Source organism: Cervus elaphus, chromosome 8 (assembly GCF_910594005.1).
Source record: "Cervus elaphus chromosome 8, mCerEla1.1, whole genome shotgun sequence".
NCBI lineage: Eukaryota > Metazoa > Chordata > Mammalia > Artiodactyla > Cervidae > Cervus > Cervus elaphus.
In genome coordinates this window covers 9292328-9315345 of record NC_057822.1, presented here as the reverse complement: position 1 = coordinate 9315345, position 23018 = coordinate 9292328, and the positions used below count along the sequence as shown (strand labels likewise).

General features: G+C 46.3%; 1 protein-coding gene across 1 annotated transcript; it reads right to left on the bottom strand.

The window, feature by feature from the left end:
- Positions 1-4410: 4410 nt before the first annotated feature.
- On the bottom strand, positions 4411-16038 carry LIN28A (lin-28 homolog A). Its single transcript, XM_043910584.1, has 4 exons — positions 15944-16038; positions 15291-15475; positions 5475-5659; positions 4411-4756 (listed from the first exon to the last, which is right to left on the bottom strand). Exons 1-4 carry the CDS (start codon positions 15972-15974, stop codon positions 4540-4542), a joined length of 618 nt encoding a protein of 205 aa, XP_043766519.1. The 5' UTR covers positions 15975-16038; the 3' UTR covers positions 4411-4539.
- Between the last annotated feature and the right edge of the window lie 6980 nt (positions 16039-23018).

Sequence of the window (23018 nt, the reverse complement as noted above, 5' to 3'; positions counted from 1 at the left end):
CACGTCATCGTTGGGCGCTGGGACACGCCTCTCCCGTTACCTAAGGGGCGGAGCCCTGGCCTGCGCTTGCGCGCTCGGAGGAAGAGGAGCGACGAGGCAAGCGTTCTCGGCCGTTCGAACGCCTGGGGGCGGGGCGGGGTGAGGCGAATGCGAGAGCCGGGCTTTCGGGACGCGGTGAGGCGTGAGATTCGGCTCCGGGCCAAGTGTCGGGGACCTTGCTGGGGAAGGCGGGGTCCAGACCACCTGGGAGAGCCGCTAAGTCTGTAGACCATCCGGTTACAGGACAGGAATCAGGAGCTAGGGGAGCCTCATCTCAGAAATGCCGGGACTTCTCAGCCGCTAGCTGCAGATTAGGACTGCTGAGAAAAAGGGGTAAGGTTATGTTCTGCTAACTATAAGGATGCAGAATTGGCTTTAGAGCTGATACAAGTCTTAAGAAGCGTGTGTTTACACCGTTTTGTCTTATTTAGTGGATTTAATCGTTTGCGAAGTTCCTGGCTCTCGTTAGTCTCACAAGACTTAACCTCAGTCCATTTTGTGCTGCCTTAAGGCACACACATTTTAGGGTTTGCATTCGTAGGACCTACCCAAGGAACTCAAAAAAAAGGATTAAGGTCAGAAAGAACTCTGCTTAAGAATGGCTTCTAAACTATAAGGCCATCAACTAACCCTGACAGAAAAATCGGGGGTATTCTTTCTCTACCAAACCTTTAACGAAAAGGGCTGCAGGAATTCGAGTTACTCACAAAAGAAATTGGGAGTTTAGTTTTCTCAAAATTAAAGAAGGGAAACAAAAACTACCATTTTCAAAGAACCTTCCTGTTTCTAACTTTCGATTCCAGTGTCGTCAAAGAAACAAGAGAGAGATACTGCAGTCATAACTCCCAATTCATTACTTTGTCTTTCACTTTATGATGAAAGGGTTATTCAAAGCCGTCTAAAGATGAGTAACCCACCCATGAAATTTCTTAAGCTTTTCCATCCTTCCTGCGTGGCATCTAAGTTGCCTATCTGATTACTTCAATTTTTCAGGAAAACCATTTACTGAAATCCAGTAGTTTGCTGCTTTTAACATCTTCCATGACCGGCTTTGACGTTTGGTAGAAGTCCCTGGAGTGTTTAGTTGCTCAGTTGTGTCTAACTCTGCAGCCCCATGGACTGTAGCCCGCCAGGAGCCTCAGATTTCCCAGGCAATACTGGAGTTGCCATTTCCTTCTCTAGGGGATCTTCTTGACCCAGGGATCGAACCATCATCTCCTGCATTGCAGAATTCTTTACCAGTGAGCCACCAGGGAAACTTCTTACCCTTGTTTTTGTTAATGGTTTCTTGCCCTTTGTGTGATAGTTGGTATGCTTCCAATCAAGTAAACCCTCTTTTTTATGGGGGGAGCTAGATGTTAAGAAATAGAAAGCTAGCAAACTTGTTAACATGTATTTGTAACTAGTCAGTGTATCTCCTCTGGCCTCACTTTCCCCAGTTTCCAGTATTTCCCTCCCTGGGTTGCTACAGGGGGTTAATTAATTAAGATTTGTAAAGGGCTTTGAGGAGCAAGGGACAAAGTATTATTAGGGTCTCATGCCCCAAACCATGGCCCCATCCTTTCATCCCAGCCAGTGGCACAGGCAACCCCATTCTTATGCATGTCAAGCCCTTAATCCCCTCTTGAATGTGGCAGCTTCCAAGGAAAGGACAAGAGGCCTTAAGTAGAAACAAAAATCCACTGTAATGAGGTGCTAAAAAGACTGAACTTTCAAGATTCGCTCCTAAGAAAATGGCTGAACCGAAAACTTAATGGTTCTTCTCATGACTTCTGAGTCCCAATCCAAGAAGGTGGAAATAACGGTAGGAGGAAGGCGCCTTAAATATCAACCAAGATGACAGTTTCAGTACCAATAAGTTTTTATTTATTGTATATTCCCAAGGAAAAGAAAGGGAAGGGAAAAGGGTCAGCGTGTGTATTACAAAATGATAGCAAATGGGAAAGGAAGTTCCTGGCACCGCAAAATCAGCCATCAAATAAACACTGCCCAGATGGGGTCGCCAAAGCCCAAGGGGCTGTCTCCTGCCGTTCAGGAATGAGAAGAAGGGATGAAGAAAACAGATGGGTACATGCTTTTCTACCCTCCCTCCCTCCCCATAAATTCAAGATTTCATACAAAGCTTTGGTTTCTAGCAGTAAACATGGAGTTACATTCGTCTGTCTGCTATTAAACAATCTTGTGGCTACTTTGACATAAGTTTCTTGCACCTGCATAAAAGTTCCTGAGTGACTTGGATATACATTCATCCTTCCTTTCGTGGTCTCCCAGCCCCACCTTCTACATGGAAGGCCCCCTTCATTGCTCCTCTCTACCCTTGGATTAGAAATTAAAGTTGGTCTTGATCCATCCAAATACAGCAGTCCGTGTAGCATGAATCACATCAAGGAATGGACATGACTCGAGATTGGCAACAAGGGATGGAGAGATCTTAGCTGCTTCAGGATTTTTGCACAAATCACTTAATCACAGATACCCCACAAATTAAACGTATAGGTATATGGTCTATTTTGGGGGGCACAAACGTGGAAGAGGAGGGGGTAGGAATCTAGTTTTTAGGACAGATCTTGTTTGAAATAGGAAATAGAGGAAGGGGAACACAAAAGAAAGTGTAGTTCAAGACCCCCCCCAACTTCAAGAAGAGGGGCCCCCAAGCTTATGTTTCAGATCTTTTTGCCTGGTGCAGAACATTTTGTCAAAGATGCTTTGGCTATTTTTCTCAATATAAAAAGAAGTTTGTAAACAATAAAACCCCAAAAGAACATGGAGAAGACCAACACATTATATTTACACAAACTAGGCCACCTAGCAATCACCAAATCAGCTACTTGTGAAGTCCTACAAAGCCCAGACAAATATAATAACTAGAGGGGGGCAGCAGTTGGGAGAGACAAGGATCAGACACACATCACCCAATGCGTTCTATTGCATTTGCCCCGTGACAACACAGTGAGGTAGGTCTGCAGTGATCTCACAGCTTATAAACGCCCCCCCCCCCCCCCCCCCCACCGCCCTTTCTCCTTTAGCTGCCATGATACTAATCACTGCTGCAGCAGGGTAGGACCCTGGCTCTAGGAACCACAAAGAAGCCATTGCTGATGGTCTCTCCAGAAGCCAAGGAGGAAAAGCCCAGAATCGTTAAAGATCTTGTCCTTGCTTCACATATCCATCCTTGGGCAGCTCAAGATGGGTACAGAGGCATTGTTCTTAAAAACCTCTCCTTACCAACTTCCATTTTTTATAAAACACACACCCCCTGTTGTGCATGGTCAGCCTAGCCCAGTCAGGTGAAGGATGGATCTGGTATATAAAGCGAGTCCTGGGATTATAGATCTGGAACAGGAATCCTTTATCACACATACAGATGACCTTTGCCTAATCTTGGCTTCCCCTCTCTGCACTTCTTACCTGGCCCAGCCTCTCCTAACCTCTCTGCACCACGTTTTCCTGTTCAGACCAATTTCCAATCTTTCAGTAGGAAGGAGACCAAGTCATGGGGCAACCCAGTTAAAACCTAGTCTCTCATGAAACGCTGAAGATGGAGGGGTTTTAAGAGGACACTATGGCAGAAGAGCCAGCTCTAATTGGCAAAAATGAGGTAGTTCAATAGGCTATACACTCCAAATAGTTGTTCTCTCTGATGATACAGCAACAAAAAGCATTCCTGCCGTGCAGACCCGGAGCTGCTGCTGACTTATCCCTGAGATTGCTCACGTACCTGAGAACACAGTGCAGGAATGAGGGCCTTAGATTAAAATACACAAAAATACAAAACCAGAATATTTATATTACGAAAAAAAAAAAAAAGTTAAAATGCACAAGATACGTCATTCGCACACAGCTAGTGCAGTTGGCATCCTGGAGAAAGTGGGACCCAAGGTACAGTCACCCAAGGCAGCAAATAAATAAAATTCAGTTGGCCCAGAATGGGGAGAGTGAGCTCAGAAGCACCAAGTGTGCAGCTGTTTCCTCGATCACCCCTTTATCTGTCATCATAATCCATTACTTGGGACAGTTCTTAGCATTCTGTCCCAAGAGGAGGTTATGAGGAGAGAAGAGGAAAACCTTGCTGCCCCCCTGAGATGTTTCCTCCCATGGAATGTGGTGGCTTGTTGGCTGGGTCCATCAATCTGTTCTTCTTAATCTTTACACTCTGATATGGGAAATACTATTCCATATTATTCTTTAAAACAACTTCCGTACCCAGGCCACTTTCAAAAGCTGGAGATTCTGGGGGTGGAGACTCATATAAAGCATGCAGGGAGGGTTAACCCCCAAAGCCCTCATATGCATTTGGAAAGAGCTAATTGGAGTTTCTTTGCCTCACCCCTTCTTCCCACCAAGAGGGAAGAGGGGATGATGCTGTGGACTCCAGCCTCAGATATATGGCAGTGCCAGCTGCCCCCTACCCACCCTGTCCCCACTTTCTCCACTCTGCCGATTGATGCCTGCTCCTCAAAGCTTTCTGATCACAAAAGGATAGCCCCCACCCACTGTGGCTCAATTCTGAGCCTCTGGGAGCATGGCAGAGCTATGGATCTCTTCTTCCTCCTCCCGAAAGTAGGCTGGCTTTCCCTGGGAGCTGGGAGCTTGCTGGGCTTTCAGTGGGCACGAGGCTACCATATGGTTGATGCTCTGGCAGAAATGGCACTTCTTTGGCTGGGGTGGCAGTTTGCATTCCTTGGCATGATGGTCTAGACCTCCACAGTTGTAGCACCTAGCATCAAGCAAGATAGTAAAGTTGAGAGGAAGGCTTGAGAAGAGACCACAATGTTTCCTCTGAGTGAGGACCCCTGGGCTCTGGTTTTAGTTGTTACTTTGGACCCACTTCCCTTCCTGGAGACCGATTTCAGCACTTAGAAAAGGGGTATATGACTTGATATCTCTGAGTCGCTTCCAGGCCTGTAATATCTAGATGGCAGCTTGAGATTCATGACAAATTGAAAATACCAAGAATGGAAATCCTGGACCCCAACTGAGAACTACCATACCCTTAAAAACAGTACCTCTCATTCATTAAAATAGAGAAGAAATTAAATGGTCAGAATCTGTTTGCACACGGAACAGGAAAGAAACCAGTCATTTGGAGGTGAAGAAGCAACAACTACAGATGTATTGTCTTGGCCTCACCACATACACTTTCATATCCATGGTCTCCTTTAGTTCTAAAATAGCATGTGAGGTTAGTATCACAATCCCCATTTAGCAATCAAAGCTAGAGCTCCCAGAACCTAATTATTTATCAAGTAGAAATGTAGGTCATGAAGTACCTTCCATACATACCACCCTCTCTTTGCCTCCCACATCCAGATGTTGCCAGGGGCCACAGGCTTCACTTTATCTTTGGCATCTGGTCCAACCAAGAAAGGGAAAGCAAGAATGGAAGAGTGCTCATCATCCCTACTAACCCACAGAAGCTGCCTTCCAGTCTATACCTGTCTCCCTTTGATCTGCGTTTCTGCATATTCTTCCCTTTGGGTCGCCTTTCACTCCCAATACAGAACACCCCACCAGGGCCGGTGACTCGGATAGATTCCAGGCCCTTGGCAGACTTCTTAAAGGTGAACTCCACGGCCTCACCCTCCTTCAGGCTCCGGAAGCCCTCCATGTGCAGCTTACTCTGGGGGAGAGAAGCATGGTAGATTTTAATGTTAGTCTTCATCATTACACCCAACACCTGCATACACATGTTCCTCTAAGGATTGAAGAGTAAGGGTGTAACATTTCCATTTTATTGGTAAAGACACTGTGATTGGAAGAGTCACCATTAAGAACAAAAATTCTACGTTACATCAGGAACAATCACTATGTAAACAGATGCCATAGCATTTTTGGCAGCTCTTCTCATTGAAAGTTCTCAGTAAAATAGAACAGCAGAAAAAAATGGTTAATCATAGCATTTATAAGGAATCAACCAATGTAAAATTGTAAAATATAACGTTAACAGGCCTATACACTTAAAAGATGTCAGTCATGAAAGATAAACCCCTACAAAGTAAAGAAACTGACCGCCACACATACTTCTGACTGGCTCTTAGAACAGGAGAAAATATTAGGAGAACTGACAGAATCTGTGCATGGAATGTAGGCAAACGTGTTAAGTTCCCTAATTTTGATCGTTGTACCCAAGTTACCTAAGACAATAGCCATATTCTAGAAAAAAATGCTGAAATATTGTAAAGATAAAAAGATGCTTGAAATCTGTATAAGGGATAAAAAAAACAAACAATAAAGCAAATAGTACAAAATGTTAACAATTGATGTATCTGGGTAGAGGTTATATGGGAGTTCTTCATACTATTCTTGCAACCTTTTCCCAAATTTGAAATTATATCAAAACAATGTTACTGAAAGTTGAAGGGAAAAGACAGTGTGATCCAAGCAGACAGATCAGTGGATTAGAAGAGAAAATCTACTGGAAGATCCAAAAATAAGTGCAGAAATCAGCAGGTAAGGAAAATATTTCCATAAATAGTACTATTGAGAAACCAGTTATCCACTAGGAAATGAAGCCAGAAATTTATACTTTACATCATATGTATGCAAAATATTTTGGAAGAATTAACAATCTAAATGTTAAGAGGAAAAAACTGGAACAGTTTTTTTTTAAATTATGACAGATAACTAAACTGATAAAACTACAAAAATTACTGTAAATCAATATGAAAAAAGACTCACAGAACAGAATAATTTGCAGGAGGACCTAGCATGACGCATATATTCAATATCTCACTGGTTCAAAAAAAATAAACAAAAAAATACCATAAAGCCATTCAAAAGAATGTAAAATCCTTGCTTTGTTCACTGCTGCATTTTGACACCTAAATAATGCCTAGCACATTTTGGATGAATTAATGAACAAGGAAGTAGGCTTTAATTGTATAACTTGGGAAGATAATCCCAAATTATTTAAAGAAAGAAATATTTAAAGGAAGAAAAAGACTTCAAATACTGTGTGGAATGATCTCACTAAAACACTGCTTGTTTGAACCAAAATTTAAAAGAAAAAAAGGAGTTATTCAAACAGTTAGTTGAGTGGCAACACCAGGGTCAGAAGAACCCAGAGTTCTGGATTGGATAGCCCATTTCACCTTGCCATTTTCTGCATCAATAACACATTAGTGGAATGACAGCCTCTCCTAGACCCTGCACAGAACAGACTTCATTATACCTTCCAAAATATCCAAAGAACATGTCAAATATGTCAACAAGGTGTAGTCCTTGTTGAAAATGCGGTTCAGAAGCAAAAGGGATCACCATGTACCTAGTCCTGGCTTGAGGCCTCTTATGCTGTTGCTGGTGGGGGTGGGGCAAGGTGGCTATTTCAAATTGGGACTTAGATGAAACATGCTCTTTTGCCAGATGGGATCCCCAATTCCTTAGTCACTTACATTTTTCTTTTAATTTAGATGATATTGCTTAAGACAGAACTTCCACTGAGGTAATTAAAAGCATAGGCTCAGGTGTCAGATACGTTCTGGTTCGTGAAATGCTGATTCCACCAATTTCTGGCATTGTGTTTGATCTTGGTGAGTTACCCACCTCTGGGCCTCAGATCTTTCAGACAATGAGATAACAGTAGCTATTTACCTAAAGTTTTAATGAAGATTAGGCAGGCAGGACATATGCTCAATAAATATCAATGAATGAAATATTCCAAAGGTTTGGGATCCTCCCCCTTCTTATTCACATAGAACAGACAGGGTTGTGATGACTCACTCCCTTCCCCCAATCTGAATGTGGAGCATTAAAGCAGAACATTAAAACATTTCAGAAAGGTGAAAATTCTTTCCTCCTCCCAGTTGCATAACCACCGCCCTGAATTTGATGTTAAATCTGACGTGTCTCTTATTGAGCTGGGACAAGCCAGTGAGTCAGGAGATGCTGGAGGATCCAGACCAAGAGCATTCTTGACCCAGGTAAACTCAGCTTCTCCCATTTGCCTAGTGGGCTCTTAGGGTGGAACACTCCCAGTTCTCTGTGATTCAGCAGATAGATAAGTGATTAAGAGCAAAGGTTTAGAGTCCTACAGCCTATCCCCGCTTTCTGTGTTAGCCTACAAAATGGACTTAGTACTAATTTTATGGTGGTGCTGTGAGGTTTTAAACATGAAAAGTAGTTAACACATTGACTGCCACATATAAATCCCAACTGGCAATTATCACCAACCTTTTCAGACTGGATGAGGGTGGGGTTAACACTGAGAAAGAAGTGTCAAAAGACCCAGCATTTTAACCCTAGTTTTTATCGCTAACTAGCAGTGGAAACTCAGAAAAATATCCCCTTTCTGAGCTCCAGTTTATTGAGCACCACAGTCTTCTGCATCTACACCTTCTAGGCTTAATGTGAGAACCAGAGGATAATATAAATGGGGACATTTGAAATTGACTAGTCTTCTTAGTTCACCCACTCTATCACTGGAGGATTTGAGGTTAGCTTAAGACCATCTTTTTCTTTGAAAAGATAAAGGGGAAAAAAAAAATCCCTGTGGGCACCTCACCATAATCAGCCAAGATTTAGACTGGTGGTCTCCAGGGGTAGCTCCTTGGCCCCCTCCACCCCACCCCTTTCTAAAACACATAGTTTGAATTCCTCTCTTATCAGATAGGTAATCAGCGTGCAGCCCCACTGAGCCTGCCTCACAGGGTCTGCATCAGAAAGGAGCCTGAAATTCTTGCTACCACCCCCACCCCACCAACCGCACACAAAGCAGGGCCTGGGCCCCGCCCCTCTCTCCATCCCCTCCAAAAAAGAAAAGACCTGGGGGGGAGGGGCGAGGCTTGAGCTCCCCCAATAGAGCCCTGCTCCGGGAAACAAAGAGTTGACACTGGTTGGTTCTGGTGGTCAGATTCCTGGAGTTCCAGAGGATGCAGATTCCCCCTTGACTCCCCCCCATCACACATTTACCACATTCACCAGTTCCTTCCTTCCTCTCCATGTAGGGGGTTATGGTCATGGAGAGAGGATTGGACACAGAGACACCTTTCTTCCCTAGTCAAGCTTGCTGACCAGCCAAAGCCACCACCAGCAGCCATCTTTCCTTCTGACCTACCCTCCCACCCTTCCAGGGCCTCCAGTCAAACCCTGTTTTTTTAAACTGAGGGGCCCAATTAGGGGTCATTATTCAGATAAATTATATTATAGGTGGGAGGGCTGCCACCATCCCATCCATCTTCCTTTCCCTTGCCTGTTCAAGGTAGGAGTGTGGGTAGCCTGCAGTGGGGGAGAAGGGAAGATGGTATTTAATCAGACAGAAAACTGTTAAGGATGCTTTTTTTTTTGGATGGCAGGGAAGGATGGGCCAGCTACAGTACTCTGCACCAATACCTTACCACTGCCTACTCTAACCTTCCCCCATGTCAAGTATTACAGCTTTGTAAGTCATAGAGAGAAGGGACCTTAGGGGCCACTCAGGGAATGTGGAGTAAAAAACGCATAGCAAACTGAGTTTCCCTCAGCTTGCTCTGAAATTTGGATAAATAAGCTCTGGTTCTATAATTATCTGTAATTGATCAAAGCTTGGGTTTATGGTTTTTCTACAATATCCAGGGCCATTCTGGCTCAAGACTACCTACTGTATGGCTATACCCTCAGTTCTAGGTGCTTAGCAGTGCACAAACATTTGCAGAAAAAAAAAAAAAACTAAGTTCTCTACTATCCAAAATGCCTAATATGTACTGATGCTTACTATAGGCTAAGCAGTTTTAAGCATGTCACATGATATAACACATGTGACCTTCACACCAAGCTTTTTATCATGCCCCCTGCTGAATTCATGCAGGCAGAGGGGTTAAGCACCCTGCCCAAATTTATAGTGTGAGAGCCCTGAAATGACTTTGTATCCTGTGCTCTGCAACATAATGCAAGGTGCATTGACATTTTAAAACTTTCTGAGGGTGGGATGTTTCCAGAGAACAGCATGTATATTATCTATAGTGAAACAGATCACCAGCCCAGGCGGGATGCATGAGACAAGTGCTCGGGCCTGGTGCACTGGGAAGACCCAGAGGAATCGGGTGGAGAGGGAGGTGGGAGGGGGGATCGGGATGGGGAATACATGTAACTCCATGGCTGATTCATGTCAATGTATGACAAAACCCACTGCAATGTTGTGAAGTAATTAGCCTCCAGCTAATAAAAATAAATGAAAAAAAAAAAAAAAACTTTCTAAGAGTCACACTGAAAAAGTAAAAAGCAATTTAATGAGTTAGTCCTAAGGTGTCCTCACAGTTCAACCCAAGCCTCACTCCTAAAGGTAGGGTTTGGTAGGAGGTAAGAAATCAGTGGGTTCTATCAGAAGCAGTTTGTCAGGGAGAATGGGGAAAGAGATCCACCCAGAACCAAGGGCTGCCAGCATCACCCCTTACACATCCCTCTGGCTCTGACACAGCCAGGACCACCAGTTCCTGCCTGGAGTTCTCCACCAGATGGTGCTGCTCACCAGCCTGTCTGCGCCCAGGTAGCCGGAGGGAGTCTGGAGCAGAAGAGAGGAAGGAGCCACGCAGTGTTCTCAACTCTGCACCTAAGAGTTCACCTAGATTGATCTTCCCAGCTCCTTAGGACAGGCATCTTCTCTGTGGTCCTCAGGAAGATGGAGTCACAAGGGGACTGAACTCTGATGAGGATCCAACCCAGGATAGGTCCGATAAAGATGGGGCTGTTCCCTCCCCACCACCCCCACTCAAGAAGTGAAGAAAAGATCCTGGAGTTTTTAACCAGAAGCCCAGTTGTTGTTCTGCTCTGTTGACAAAAGCCATCCACTCTCTTTACCAGTCTGAATTAAAGAACTCCAAGCTGAGTCCGTACTAATTGCTTACTATTCTGGAAAGTTTTCCCCTCCTTTTCCTTCACCTCCTTCGACCTTCCAGATTTAACACTGATAGTAGCTGCTATTCTTGCCTGCAGGAAGAAGGGAGAGGTGATGCGCTTCAGGCTGTTGCTTAAAAAAAAAGAAGCCCACCAAGGAATCCCCACAGGCTGAGTTTGATACTTCTGATAGTTGGATTAGGAATGTCCCAGCAACAACCTTGCCCTGGAGAAAAATCACTGAAAACCACTTACCAGGCAAGTAGTGCCACTACCCACAAGCTTTGCTCTGGATGGTGGCACAGCCTTTACTTGGAACACTGCCTAGAAAGTATGTCTCTTCACAAACAGGACTCAAGATCTCATAATGCTCAAATTAACTCACATGCTTTTCTGCTAACTTCCTGAAAAAAATCCACTCATTTAAAAAATTCTTTCTGGAGGAGTGGGAGGAAAACAAAACACTTTCCTTTCCCGATGGTCCAGTGCTTAAGACTCCTCACTTGTACTGTAAGGAATTCGGATTCGATCCCTGGGCAGGGAACTAAGATCCCTCATGCTTCCTGGCCTAATTAATTAATTAAAAATAAAATAATAACCTTTTAAAAATTCCCTATTAAGATGGAAAAGAAATAACTAATGAATGACCCTTCAACCCATGGCTTCCATATCCTCTCTGGAGCTATGGTCAGCTGGAGTGGATCAGCTGTGATCCACTATCACTCCACAAATTTTCATGGTGTTTCTACTGAGTGCCAAGCCCTCTTCAGGCCCTGGTCCGGATAGACAGCAACTATCAGTTCACATTCCCTCCCTATCTCCAAGCTTGTGGTCTGGAGGAAGACCTGCTGACAAGGACCCCCAACTGTGAGCGTACTCTTGATTTCTCAGGGGCCCCTTCGTTCCTCATGCTCATATCTTCAGCCCACCAAGTGCATACTAGAAAATTAACCAGACTACTAGTCCTTCTCTTCAAAGAGTTCAGGTTAGAGGAAGAGTTAAGTACATCAGTACCTGAACATAAGGAGGGTAATCAGAGGCACTAGTCAGGTTATAAACCGGGTAGGAAAGATCCCTTTACATTCTCCCTGCCCCCAAACCTGAGTCTTAATCTAGACCTGACTGAAGTTGCTCTCACCACCCCCACTCATCCTTTTCAGAGAAAGCAGGCCACGTGGCATCAGCAGTTTCTTGGTACTGGAAATTTCTTCTCTTAACCCAAGCTTGGTGCCTCAGTCAAATTTGGGCTCTTTTGCCTCCAAGCATTCTAATACAGCATTTTAGCCAGAAAGCTGTTTTAAACAGATTTGAGTTCCAAAGAGCTGTGGGAGAAAACAGGGGACCTTTTCCTGATTTTCAAATTTTGCACATCTTGGGGGGTTGGGAGTTGAGCCACAGGAAACAGGAGGTTTCTGTTAAAATGGCCAAAACCTTTTAAATGGCCATGGAGAGTTGAGAATTCTTAGTCCTCAGGCAACCCCTAGTTAGCTCTCTCTTGCTCCACCTTTTGATGTATTAACTGTTTCTCAACTGGGGGTGAGTTTGCCTCCCAGCGGGGGCATTTGGCAATGTCTGGAGACTGTTTTGGTTGTCACAACTGAGGGATGCCCAGAATGAGAAGTTATCTTGCTTGAAATATGTCAGTAGTGCAGAGATTGAGAAACTGGGATTTAAGGGCTAGCTAGCTGCCATTATGATGATTATTAAATTCCCCCAAATTCAGGGACAGCAAGTGAGTTCTAGCCTAAAACCTGTGGCTGAGTACCAGGGTTGGTACAGAGGTCTTTTCGCTTTATGGGTTTTATTTACTCATCTTATTTTAAGGCTAATGGTAGGTTTTCTTTCCCACATATCCACCCCTATTGGGCACTGAGGGTTGGACAGGGAGCATAGGAACAGTGACCAGTGTGTTGGGAACCAAAAAGGCCCAACCTTGGAAATGTCTAATTGTGTCCATCCCCCACCCCACCCCCGCCCCCCGCCACCGTTTCCTTAGGAAAGGGGCTCCCAGATCCCCTCCCCTAGCAGATGTTATCTTAGGACAGTTACCCTGCCCACCACCCACACCTACAGTTCCAAGGTACCCACCACAAGCAGCTAAAAGGGAAGTTTCACTGTTAAAGGGAAATGTCTTACTTTTTCTCCATTTTGGGAACACTCTCCTGCCCTGGGAAAATTTCTAAGGATTGATCTGCATCCACCTAATTCCTCTACACTAGATCCCCAGGGAGATATTTCTCAAGTGCAGGACTGGAATCACTAGTTTGAGTGTTACAGTAGGGTTTGAGGATCAACCTAAGCCCCAGCAGTGTGAAGACTGAGCTTCCAGGTATAAAGCTCAGGGAATTTCCACCATTGTCCTCTGTGACTGTTAGTAGCGGGTATAAGGGAGACAAAGTCTTCATTCCTTATCCCAGCTCAACTCCTCCTGATAACTTATTTGACTGTGGAATGTCCCTGGACATTCCAAGACCCCAAGTCCAGGTTATCTCCCAGCAAACCCATCTGAAACAGCATGGTGTAGGCTCCACTCCCCAAATCTGAAGGCTAGTCTCCATTTTCTTTTATTCCATCCCGTATTTCCCAACTGCTTTTGATCCTAAGGGTTAAGTGGGCTGAGGCACAGATCCATTTGCTCAGGAAAACCTTCTTTGGGAGTTGGATATCACCAAAGAACCTCAGAGGGACTACCTTCCCCTCAGTCTTTCCCTATGTGGCAACCTTTGGAAGGGAGGCAAGAAAATGTTGGGTCTGACTCTTTCATTCCAAGCTTTCCAAAGTTGGGGAAGGTGTCCAGTGGTCTCCAGACTGGGAGAGATTTTAATCTCTTTGTGATCAGATAAATGGGGAGCTGGCCACCCCGCTGAGGAGGGCCATTCAAAGCTGGTTCCTGTAATAAAGTGATTTAATAGATCTAAAGAGGCCAATTCCCTTCTTTCTCCCACAATTACTTCCTGTGGGTTATCATTCACATATGTAAATGAGACAGGGAGGGGGGCTAGCCACCAGCCAGAATTAGTAGTTTGAAGGGAAGGGGGTAAAGCTGGGGGTGGAGGAAGCAGGGGAAGCCAGGGGGCAGCCAAGCAGTCCGCAGCCGACCCTTCTGGCAGATATTCTAGGAGCCCAGTGACCCCAGCGTTAACTAGTGGATCCCCATCTCCCTGCATCCTCTCCCTCCCTTGCTTCCCCCATTCCGCGTCCTCCCTGAGGGCCATGTGGGGACTTCCCTGCTGTTTCCCTCCAACCAGTCTACCCAGCATCTCCCCTCTCCACCCCTCCCCCTCCAGAATACCATCCCTCAGGCTCCAACCCTTAATCCCCACATCCTCCTTTCCCCTCCCCCACTGCTCCTAAAGCCAACCTCCCCCGAAGTAACCCCTCCATGCCCGGCCTGGGTGTCAACCTCCAGGGTCTGGGATTAGCAATTTCTTCTCAGGTCCAGCCCCAAACCTCCAAAGGTGGAGGGGAACACAAGCAACAATTTCCTTTACATGGTGGTTACGTGAGGCTTCAGAGATACTCAGGAAGGGGCGGCCAGGGTAGACGAAGTCTTTGGTTCCTTGTTTGAGGCCGGGAATGTTAGGACGGCAATCAATGGCTGTCTGGGGCCATAAATGCCAAGCTGAGGAGAATAGGTCCTGAGGCTAGCCTCTCTCCACCCCCTGCCCTGCGACACTGAATTTCACCCCCCACCCCCGCCCTTGTGCTGCCTTGCTTTAACTGAGAACTTGGGATTGCGACCTAACTCCCTCCCAGGCTAGCCCAGGGGTCGAAGGCCTGGCTCTTCACATTTTCTTTCCTAATAGGAAATAGATAGTAAGAGCCCCCCTAGTGATCCATGTGCCTCAGACTGCTCTCGAGGAACTTCCATGCCCCCCAAATAGATCCTTCAAGGATCTGCCAAACCCATCCAGAACCCCAGGGCTTGAGTTTTGGGTGACCACCTGGGTGAGGGGACCCAGCAGACTTCTCAGCTTTCCGCTGTTGGGTCTTGAAGCCGTTTCCCTCCCTTCCTCCAGGCCGGGAGCTCCATTCACAAGATACTGAAACGCGCGGGCGCTCAGGGTTCTGCTCTAACCGGGCATGTGCTTCCCTGGCCGGCCTGCTCGCCCTCCCCCCACTGGCAAGCACAATACAACCTTAGTTCTGCCACATGGGATCACCTCCCTGCCCCCTGCCCCCTGCCCAGGGTAAAGAGGTAACAGACACGTGGTAAACCAGAGGGGTTCCCGGAAGAGGGTGGGGGTGTTAATCATCAGCTCTTCCCCCACTCTCGTCCCGTTGGAGTTAACAGGGATTCAGACTGGGTTGCCACGGCAAAGACGGGAACGCACAATAAGGGCCCTGGATCTCCCCTCAATCCAACAGCCGAGTCGGTCCGCCCACCCTCGGATACGCGCGCCAACATCCCGTTCCTGCGGCAAAGTTACCAGAATGGCTCTCACCTGGTGCACAAAGACATCCACCGGGGGGTCGAGCGCGACCCCTGCGCGGGCGGTCATGGACAGGAAGCCGAACCCCATGCGCACGTTGAACCACTTACAGATGCCGGCACCGTGCAGCAGCTGCGGCTCCTCCGCCGCGCGGGCCGCGTCCTCCGGCGCCTCCTCCGGCGCTTTGGCGCAGCCACCTGGAGATTGGGAAGGCGCTTAGCTGGGGGGGCCACGGAATTGGAGGACCCCCATCAGAAAGCCGGCAAGGAGACCCGAGGGTCCCAGCCCGCGGGTGGACACCCAGGAGGCTGTAGCTACCGAGCAGCCGGCGAGAAAATACCTGTCCCGGCCGCCTCCCACGCTCCCCCAGCTTACACTGAGGCCAGCGGTGCCCCGAAAGTTTTGCTTTTCTTCCCGCAACTCGTTGCCCGGGGACATGCGGCCAGACAGGCCCCTCCTCTTCTCTCCCCCCGCCCCCGGACCTTCAGCTTGCTCGCCACTGGGACACCAGGGTTCCTGGCTCCAGAGATGGCCCCCAGAAGCAGGAGGCCGCACAGACTTGGGGTCCTTGGGCTAGCCTGGGGGACACTTCCCCACCTATCTTTCATGTGGCTTCGGGGCGCCCCTGCCGCCTAAGGTGTCCCTAGTAAGTCCCGAGGTCGAACCTGCGAATTGCTGGTTTGACACAGAGCCCATGGTAGTCGGCTGAGCCCGCGGCCCCGGGCCCCTGCTTGGGCGGCTGCTGGCCCCAGAGAAGTCCGGAGGCAAAGGGGTGGTTCGGGGAAGAGGCAGCTACATCTTCCCCAGCACAATAGCGGTGGGAGGGCCCACGGCTTTTCAAAGGCTCCCAAATTCTAAAAGACAATGACCCAACCCCCCGCGGGCAGCCCCCCTCCCCTCCCTTCCCCTCCCCTCCCTGGCCTCTCCCCTCCCTTTCCCTCCAGCTCCAGCTCTGGCCCTCCCCCACCACGGCGGTCTCTGACACCTCTGGGGTGTCCCTTCTCAGAACCTAGAGGTTTGACGCCCCCTCCCCACATGCACATCTGGAGACTGGGGCCGTCAACCCTACAAGTCTTGAGTACCCAGGAATTCGGGATCCCGCACTTTAAGGACTCGGCGGGGGTCCCCAAAGCAACATACAGGTGGGGGGCATGTGGCGGGGGGGGGGCAGTTTTAAAGCCACGTGACTGCTCACACACACACACACACACACACACACACACACACACACACACACACACACACACACACACTTATACACCACCCCCACCCCCCTTTGCAGATAATTATACATTCCAGAGAGTTGGGGGGGGGGAGGTGTGAGCCTGGCAGCGCTGGCCAATCAGAGACACAAACCACCTGTCAAGAGAGAAATGGATGAGCCCTCCCCCTCCCCCCGCCCTGGAGCGCCCCTCCCCCTCCCTTCCCCTTCAGGCCTCCGAGCTGACCCGGCAGCTCGGCGCTGACCCGCTCTCGCCCCCCACCCCCGTGTGCTTAGATAGACCTGGAGTTCAGGACACTGGGAAGCCTGGGATGGGGAAGCAGGGGGGAGGTGGGAGACCCAGCGGGGCCGATCTCCACTCCTGACCTAGGCGCGGCCTCTCAAAGTCTGTCTCTGACTAACTGAATGTCTCTGAGTTTCCCACCGAGTTTCTCTCGATCTCTCAAAGCGCTCCCAATTAATTCCGTGTAAAGAATTTTTCCTCGTTTCCTTCCAAATTTGTCTAACATTGACCCACGTGGAGTTTCCTGAAAGAACAGAAGGAACCCAAAGAGGCTTGAAGTGTGTTCCTCTCTCCACCAGCTGACCTCATCCTGCCCCCATGGCCATCCCATCCTCATCCCTGGTTGGGACCCCGACACTTTCAGGTTCCCTGGCGCTCCACGCTTCAGAGTCCTGTCCTAAAGTGCGCTCCCTTCCCCACAGTGAGGTTGGTGGGGGAATTGGAGTAGGGGCTCTCCTCATTTGGGGAGTTAGCCTCCCCTGGTAGGAGATAAAGAGGCTTGGCAGGGGGGTGGCTAGTGCCCTGGTCGGAGATGGACAATGGCCCGGGGCTCAGTGCACGGCCCTGGCCCTGCCCCTTCACTTCCGGTGCTCAGTTCAAACTGGACAATGCCAGCTCCGGCCAGTTCCCCTCCCCCACTGCTACAACCCATTTAAAGGGACAGAGCCTGCTTTCGGGGGCATCCGCTCACTGGCAATTCAGTCGTCTCCACTAAGTGTGCAGAAACCTCTCAAGCTCCTGCGCCGGCCCGTGCGTGTGTGTGTGTGTGTGTGCGCGCGCGCTCGTGAAATTGAGAAATAGAGAACAGGGATGAGTGGGGGTAGGAACGGGGAAGATGAGGAGGAGAGCAAGGGGCTGTTGAGAGATTATTTCTCTCTCCCATCAAGAGTGATCTCCGAGGCACTAAAACTTCAGTGTAAGAAATGGGGGATAGGAAGTTGGGATAAAATGAACAACTGTGGCCCTCAGCCTAAAAAATACAAATTATTAACAAATATCACCAACAATGCTACAGTCCCAACTGAGGACTCTAATTTAGATCTTCTCAGAGTCGTGCGAGTACATCAGCCAAAACTGTGTTTTATTTATATAATCCTCCCCACCTAAGCCTTATCTCCTCCCCTTACTAGAGCCCTTAAAATGTACCCACTCTCTGTATCTCTCTTCCTAAGATTCAGGAGCAGGTGACTAAGGTCTGGCCGAAGAAAAGAGGGGATAAGATAATTTAGCGCTCTGTTTTCCGTTGGTCTGCTATCAAGTCAGACGTTCCAGGAAGGCGCTACTAGCTTCACTGTCCAGGGTCCTGAGGGCGGCGGAAGCTCTGTCCACGGTGCTGAATAAAGACCCGCTCTCCTGGTTCCCAGCTCCCAGTTTTGAGAATGCCTTCTTGAATTCTCACCTCCGCGCTCTTCCCAGAAAACCTGGTTCTTCTCAAACCGCCCCCACCCGCTCAGAGAGCCTGACACATTGCAGACGAATGAACAGACTTTCTTGCACTCTAAAGGGAGGGCATTTCCAGCCATACATGATTCTGTGAGAGTAGTGTAAGTATCTCAAGCTCCTCTTCAGAAAAATGGTGCATGTAGCCACAGAGAGTGAAGAAAGAGGAGATAATATTTTTTAATTCACATAAAATAAGACTAGAGAGACTAATCTTTCTTTTTCATTATTATTTCCCTAATTAGTAGCACTTTTCATAGGAACACAGGCGTTGGAATCAGATAATCTATGTTCGAACATCTATTTATAGCTCTGAAAGCTATATGCTTTCTATGCCTCAGTTTCCTCCTCTGTCTAATGCAGATAATGAAGATTTAACTCTCAGAGTTATCATGAGGATAAAGGTAGATTATGTAAGTAAAGCTTTTAAAAGTGTCTGACATATAGTTAGCCCTTAACAATGTAAATTATTACTATTATTATCATAACTATTTTGCACATTTGTCTCTTTGTCTTAGAACCTGCTGGGTCATTTGATCCCTGAGAATTTGGGCCATTTATGTGTTATTTCTTTCTCCTCCTTCTCTCACATGCTTACCAGTACTTAGTACAGTGGCTGACCCACAGAAGACATCCAGTTTCCTGAGGGACTTCCCTGGTGGTCCAGTGGTTAAGACTCAGTCTTCTAATGCAGGGGTTGTGGGTTTGATCCCTGGTCAGGGAACTGAGATCTCAATGCTGCATGGTGTGGCCAAAAATTAAAAATAAATAAATCTTTAAAAAGAAGAGTTTCCTAAATAAGTTTTTAAATTTATTTTTATTGAAATATAGTTGAATTACAACATGTGTTAATTATTGTTGTATAGCAAAGTGACTCATACATATATGTTACACATATATGTGCATTCTTTTTCATATTCTTTTCTTTATGGTTTGTCACAGGATATTGAATATAGTTCCCTGTTCTAAACAGTAGGACTTTGTTGTTTATCCATTCTATATATACCAATCTGAATATTTTTTAATTAATTTATTTTTAAATTGAAGGATAACTGGTTTACAGAAATTTTTTGTTTTCTGCCAAATATCAACATGAATCAGCCACAGTCCCCTCCCTCTTGATGAATAGGCCTTGACTGAAATGATGAATGTTATTACAATAGTCATAATACTTATTCTTCTAGGCTGACTCTCTCAAGTCTAAGAATTCAAACCCAGGAAGAGTTGGGATCTCATGAAGTTGCATATGTGGAGGCAGAGGATGCTTTAGGAAGGGACACATGGCTCCCAACATAACTGACTCCTCATCCCCCTTGGGTTGTTTCCATGTGGGAGAGGAAGGCTCCTGACTAAACATTCTTCCTTTCTTGGGTCCTCATCTCAGTGAAAACTTATTAGGTAGCTACTATGATCCAGTCATTGTGCTAGCACATACATTTGGCAGAGGAATTAGATACATAATATGCACTAAGTAGTGTAATGACCAAAAATGTACCCCACAAAGTAAAGAACAAACATTTCCTACTATCCAAGAAGTTATAGTGTAGTTAGGGAGGCAAGACATGATATAGCTAAGTACTGCAAATTTCTTGTGTATTGGTTTCTGAGGATAATATTATCTGATAAGAGGGAAAACGTGGAGCTCTTTAGACAAGGCAGAAGTGTGTAGTATCAACACAAAGAGCGTGCGTGCATGCTTAGTCATTTCAGTCATGTCCGACTCTCTGCGACCCTATGGACCATGACCTGCCAGGATCCTCTGTCCGTGGGATTCTCTGGGCAAGAATACTGGAGTGGGTTGTCATTTCTTTCTCTAAACTCCTTTTGTAACCCTACCTGAAAGCTCTGGTAGGAACACAGCTGAATCAGGGCTGTAGATAAAAAGGTATTACAAGAAAACCCAGAGTCCAAAGAGATTCTCAGCAGTCAGTCTATGCTGTGCTGGAGAAAACAGAAACAGAAGATCCCACCTGCTTAACAGTTTACTGTCAGTCAAGGGGGGTGCGGGTTCACCCACCTTCATCAACCACTCAGCATCAGCTCCCAAACACAAAGAGCATGTCCCCTTTAAAGTACCTTGCTAAGTTCCTCTTGGGTAGGCTCATATCTCCATAAAAGGAAGAGCTGAAAGAGGTCTTAGTAATAATAGTAACTTATCACCATTAACTGTATATATCTATACCTATGGCAGGTGTTGTGTGCTGGGTAAATTACACAAACAAAAATCCCACCTTTGCTGAGCTTATATTCTGATAGGTAACAATAATAACAGCTATTATTTATCGAGGTACTTTTCTTATCTCATTCAAGCCTGTCAATAACTCTAAGTAATAAGTATTAATATTGCCACCTTATAGGAGAGGAAACAAGCCTAATGAATCAATTTAGCTTGGGTAATGTAACTCAGCTAATACTCGGCAGATGCAGATTTGAACCCATACATTTCATTCCAAAGCTCACATTCATTCCACAGTCCCAGTATGTTGTTATCATGACTGGTACTGTCCCCATTTTACCAATGAGAAACAAGCTATTTGCAAACAAAAAGGCTGTAAGGAGAGACTGTATAATTGATATAATTGGTAAATAGAACCCAAGCTTGTGATTCCTCTTCCCGGGACCAGAGCTATAGTCTGTCGTTTATTGATTACCCTCCCCCAATCGTTTATTGATTACCCTCCCCCAAACTCATTGACCATCTAAATTAAAGAGCTGACCAGAGTCAAAACAGGTCCTCTTTTGGGCAATAGTCCACATCCAGTTTGCATTTCTAAAATGTTTTGAGAACCCTGTGGTGGGGTCCAGGGTGGTTGTTTGGAGTTAAAACCTTGATGCTAATATGAGTGATGGTGTGCATTTGAGAGAAGTATTTTCCACAATGTGTCTCTCAGGATACTAGTTCCATGGGATGATTAATACACCTAACCATTTTTTAAAGGTCTTTATAGTGAAATCATTTGGAAAATGATATGTTAACTAGGCTTCCTATATAGGACTTTGTATAGCTTTTAGTATGGTAATATGCTCTGTGATTCATGAGGAAGGGAATATGATGTGTGCAATGTTTCCACTCATTCAGTAAGTCATTTAACATATATTTATTGAACATCTATAATGTGTCAGGTAGCATTGTTGGAAGCACTGGGAATACATCAGTGAACAAATCAGATGAAGCTCTTACCCTCCTAGAGCTTACATTCTAGAGGAGAGGGACAGACAAAAAACAAATAATTAAGGAAAATTTATGGAAATGGCAACCTACTCCATTATTCTTGCCTGGGAAATCCTATGGACAGGGGGGCCTGGTGGGCTAGAGTCCATGGGGTCGCAACAAGTCGGACACAACTGAGCGACTTTCACTTCACTTCACAAAGTATATATAGTTCCAGCCTGTTAATTTGTTCTGTGACCTCAAGGAAGGCCCCCAGCTTTACCCTTTAAGGATAAAATGAGGGAGTTGGATTAGCTGTTAGACAAGCGTTTCTCCCATTTCTGACTGTCTAAAGCAATATGACGTGTATATGTGTTTGTGCGTGTGTGAGAGAGAGAGACCCCATCCTAATTGCTCTGGGAAACAATCTGTTCTCACCCCATGCTGTCATCTTCATCCCTCTCCAAGGACCAGGGCTTCCTACATCAAGCAGGACTGTGCACCTCTCACCTCGTAGGCCTGTTGAATTGGCGGAGGGAGGGTGAACCAAGGGAGTCCCCTTCCTTCTTTCAGTCCTGCTCCCCATGTGGGCCTTGCTTCACAGAGCAAGACGCCAGGCACTTGCTTTCACCAATAATGGCTTCATTACATTGAAAGGAGACTAGAGTGACCTCAGTGAAATAGACTTCCTGACCCCAGCTGACCTCTGACCCTCACCCTGACAGCCTCTAAATCTTTTCCTTCTGACACATCCCCCACAAGGTACAAGCCAGAGGAGGAAATGATGAGCTTGCTAGAGCCCACTGTCCAGCGAGGGTAACTCCCCAGTTCTCTTGCGGTGGAACTTGCCAAGCCCAACTGTAATTTCCCTCTTGACTGCTGATCTTTTCAATGTTCCTGCTGTGACTCTAGCCTGTCAGTCACAATTCACCCAGCTATGGTTCCCCTGGTGTCCAATTGTATGTGTCCAGTGTGAGTCATGTACCAGGGGGGCAAAAGGCAGGGTATCTAACCAAATGCTGTCATTACCCCAAAACTACTTTAGTCTAGTCCTTGACTTACCCTTCTCTGATGCTGCAGTTACTGTTTGAGAGCTGATTGTCTACCAAGCCTGCACTGACTGCTTTCTGTGTACTGTCTCTTTCTGTCCTCAACCATCCTAATATCATCCCCATTTTACTGGAGAGGGAACTGAGACTCAGTTCAGCTAAGTGACTTGCAAATCACAAAGAGTGCATCCCAGATCTAGCTTACTCTGATATTCTTCTTCTTCTGTATTTTTTTTTTTTAGCAGTTAAAGTAATTAATGCATGTGGCTAAAAAAATCAATTAGTATTGAAAGAATTATAATGAAAAACAACAGCACCCTGAATACCCCACCCCCTCCACTCCCACGAGTCATTTCTTCTGGAGGATATTTCCACGTCTCTAAATAATATGCATGTACCTCCATTCCTTGATTTATCAATTTTAGATATTATCTATTGATTTCATGTTATGGTGGATGAGGACTTAACCTTGCATACAAGGCCTACTTCTCCTTTCCTTTTCCTCCCAGTGCAGTTAAATCACCATTGTCAACTAAATTGATAACCAATGTTTACATTGTCATAATTATGGAAATATTCACTGCATTGCCAAATG

Coding starts and splice junctions, on each gene's coding strand:
- LIN28A (XM_043910584.1), bottom strand. CDS start 15,974: ATGGGCTCTGTGTCAAACCAGCAATTCGCAG. Junction 15,476..15,943: donor GTCAAACCAGCAATTCGCAG/GTTCGACCTCGG, acceptor CCCAATCTCCAG/GTGGCTGCGCCAAAGCGCCG. Junction 5,660..15,290: donor TGGATGTCTTTGTGCACCAG/GTGAGAGCCATT, acceptor TCTCTCCCCCAG/AGTAAGCTGCACATGGAGGG.